The sequence below is a fragment of the Eurypyga helias genome, unplaced genomic scaffold (genome assembly GCF_000690775.1).
Source record: "Eurypyga helias isolate BGI_N326 unplaced genomic scaffold, ASM69077v1 scaffold49106, whole genome shotgun sequence".
Lineage (NCBI taxonomy): Eukaryota > Metazoa > Chordata > Aves > Eurypygiformes > Eurypygidae > Eurypyga > Eurypyga helias.
In genome coordinates, this window is record NW_010258277.1 from 748 (window position 1) to 3,893 (window position 3,146).

The 3,146-nt window shown below is 55.5% G+C and overlaps 1 protein-coding gene across 1 annotated transcript; it reads left to right on the forward strand.

Moving 5' to 3' along the window:
• Positions 1-213: 213 nt before the first annotated feature.
• On the forward strand, positions 214-2,021 carry LOC104511585 (mitochondrial fission regulator 1-like; the record flags this gene model as incomplete). Its single annotated transcript, XM_010154268.1, has 3 exons — positions 214-318; positions 925-1,034; positions 1,778-2,021. Coding segments are annotated over 3 exons (459 nt in total), but the record flags the coding sequence as incomplete, so codon positions are not given.
• Between the last annotated feature and the right edge of the window lie 1,125 nt (positions 2,022-3,146).

A 3,146-nucleotide genomic window follows, 5' to 3' on the forward strand; every position in this document is an offset into this window, starting at 1 on the left:
GCCCACGTTTAAAGTGCCCCTTGCCATCTGTGTTCAGCCGAAACGCCATTCCGTGGCAGGAGAGCCTTCATTATTAGCAGGTTCCCAATTAAAAGTGTCACTCGACAGATAAGGTCAGAGGTCAGAGCTCTTCACAGGACAATTTCCAGTTTAACACGTTTTAAGAAGTGCCGTTGATTTGGAATATTAATTATCTGATGTGGCTTCTTGTAGACAATCCCCATCTGGCAGAACAAGCCCCATGGCTCAGCGCGCAGCGTCGTCCGGAGGATCGGGTCCAACCTCCCCCTAAAACCCTGTCCCAGAGCAACCTTTGAGGTAAGCGGACGCGTGAGGGATTTGGTGATTGCGCACAGGAAGCTGCTGCCCTCTCAGCCATGTCTGTCCGCAGACTTGTATTCACAGAACTCGCGCAGCAGCATAATTTTAAGGGTTTTCTTATATTTTTCTTTAAATTCTGTTCGTAAAGTGGCCGTTGGCACTTGAGGAAGATACCTCCTTGGGTAGAGCCTGCGGACTGGGCTGGCAGGCTGCAGGAGACAGCTGCGTGGGGTTGCCGGACCCGCGCTTTGTTGCGTGACCTCCAGCAAGACACGTGCCCTCTGGGCCTGGGGTCGGTGGAAACGCTTACGTCGCTGTCTGAGCTCAAGGACGGCACTGGCACTTGCAGTGGCAAAGCGTTGCGCGCGGCCTCGGTGGCTCCGGAGCCGTATCGAGTGTCCCTCTGCTGCCGTGCTGCGCAGCCCGACAGGAACGCGCGCGGAAGCCGGCACACGGGAGTGTTGCGTTGCCCTGAGCCGCGCGGCGTTGCTGTCCTGCGGACAGACACAGAGCGGGAAGGCTCCAGCAGCCGGCACAGCACAACCGGGGCAGCTCCAGCAGCCGGGACCGCCCTCTCCTCAACGCGACTCCCTTCCTTTTTAGGTTCTCCCGAATGTTTCAGAGCTGTATTTAAATGATGCCCCTCCAGTCCCCACCCTGGCTGACATTGTGTGGATAGCGGCCGATGATGAGGAAACCTACGCCAGAGTCAGGTTGGTTTCCTTGTTGTGCCTCCTGGTCCTTAATGCACGGCTTATTTCGTGCAGCACGGGCCAGACACTGATCAGATGCTCCCGACTTCCGGTCCTCTTGAGGTCTGGTGTGGTGCCTCTTCCCAAGAGACAGGAATAAAAAATCCCAATAGGATGAAAGACCCTGGGAGGAATTCCTTTAGGAAGTGCCGAGCGCCGCGCCGTGCCTCGCTCACTGCGAGGTCTGGCAGCGTAAACACCATCTGTGGCGTTTTCTGGTTAGAAGGGTGAAGGGTTAAATTCTCCCGGGATGGACACGCTGGCCTCCCAGGAGGTTGGTTCTGGTCAGTTGAACTTTTGTCCTTAATGCCGGGCAGCAGTAACGAGCATCTTGTGAAAGAGCAAACAGACTTTGAAATCTGAGGCAAAAGGTAACAGGTAAGTGACGTTTCCCACGTGCACCCAGCGCGCTGCCCGGCACCGGGACACCAGTACAGGAGAGAAATGACCTGAAACCACGCGAGCACGCCCAGACTTTTGTCCCTGCGTCTTCTTGCCGCGTCTCCTGCCCTTGGGTCGGAGCGTCTGTTCCTTGTAATGCGCAGGGAGCGCGTACGGCACATCCGTACAGGGGTAGGTAGAGTGGCACCCACAGCCTAGTGGCACAGAGGGTCAGTTTATCATGTTGTGTTATGATGTCCTGAGGTGGAGGCAGAGTGCTGTTGTCACGGAGGGGTCTGACCTAAGTGGTTTCTCACCCGTAGGAGCGACACTCGCCCGCTGAAGCACAAGTGGAAGCCGAGTCCCTTTACCGTCATACAGCGAAATGCTTCGGTCCCCAACCTGAGGAAGCAGGAGGAGAAGCTGCTCGCCTTGAAGAAACCGGGTTTACCGGCACTGAGTCGAACAACAGAACTCCAGGATGAGCTGAGTCACCTTCGGAGTCAGATAGCTAAAATAGTCGCTGCGGAGTCCGGTAGGAACGCGGCGAGTTTCGTTTTCTGTTGAGCGAGAAGGGCGGAGGGAGCGACCTGTGTCATTTCCTCCGTGCAGACCAGGCCGGGGTGTTGCTTTTCCAGCAGAGCCATGGCTCCGGTCGGTGGGATGCTGCCTTGTGGCTCAGCGCCAGCTCTGGGTTTGGGTCTGTCTTTGGCAGAGGAGTCCGTGTCCTGCTTGTTCTTAGGAACTCCCAAGTGCAGCTTTGGGGCTGGGTTTGATCTGGAGGCCGACTCCTGGCAGCAGGATGGAAGCATGGTGGTGTCCGCTCATGCAGAAGGCAGAGTTGTTGATCTCCCAGCTCGAGAACACGGAGAGGTTTTGCAGCTGAAGGGATTTAGTCCCTTCTTGAAGACAGCTTTTCTTCAAAGACGCATTTCTGTTATGCAGAATGCTTTTGCCAGTAACCAACTGGCTGTATTCTGGCTGCTTTCCAGCGGGAAAGAAGGAACTGTAATTCTTCCCATTACTTTAAAAAACAGAACAAACCCCAGGATGGTTTCACTTGAAATGATAGCATGCAGCTTAAATCCTGTTGGCGATGGGTAACGACCAGACCTCCCCTGGCCTACATCCCACAGCAAAAGCTGTTTCGAATGCCCAGCTTGCTGCGTTGGGCTGCGCTGCTCCGTGCGCCCGAGACACAGCTCCCGGGATCTGTAAAGACGAGGGGATTGATGGCCGAGGCCCCAGGGCACCTGCAGCTTTCGTGATGACTGCTGTGCGGTCCGGCTGCCCGCGAGCCGGCAGCGCCTTTGAATGCAAAAGGGGGCCATGGCATTGGCAGCTGAAACGTGGGTTTTTCCATGAGGGATTTGGGTCCTTTTTCAGTTCTGTGCAAGCGTCGGTGCCCTCTAAGAATCTGTTCGGTATCAGAGGTATAAATCCATATGCCACCGCTGAGCATAGATGGTGGTTTTAGCACGTGGAGTTGTGTTTAGGCGTCGTGGGCGTCCCCTTCAGCGTGGTGCATGTGTCCTCTTTCTTCCTCGCGAACGATCGGAGGAACAGCCAGATCGGGATAAAGAACAGGGGAACTGCTGTGCTTTTCCCCTTCCAGGTTCTGCCTCGGCTCTACACTTGCTCAAGCTGCGTCCTGGGAAAGTCCATTTTCATTCAAGGAGAGTAATAACGAGG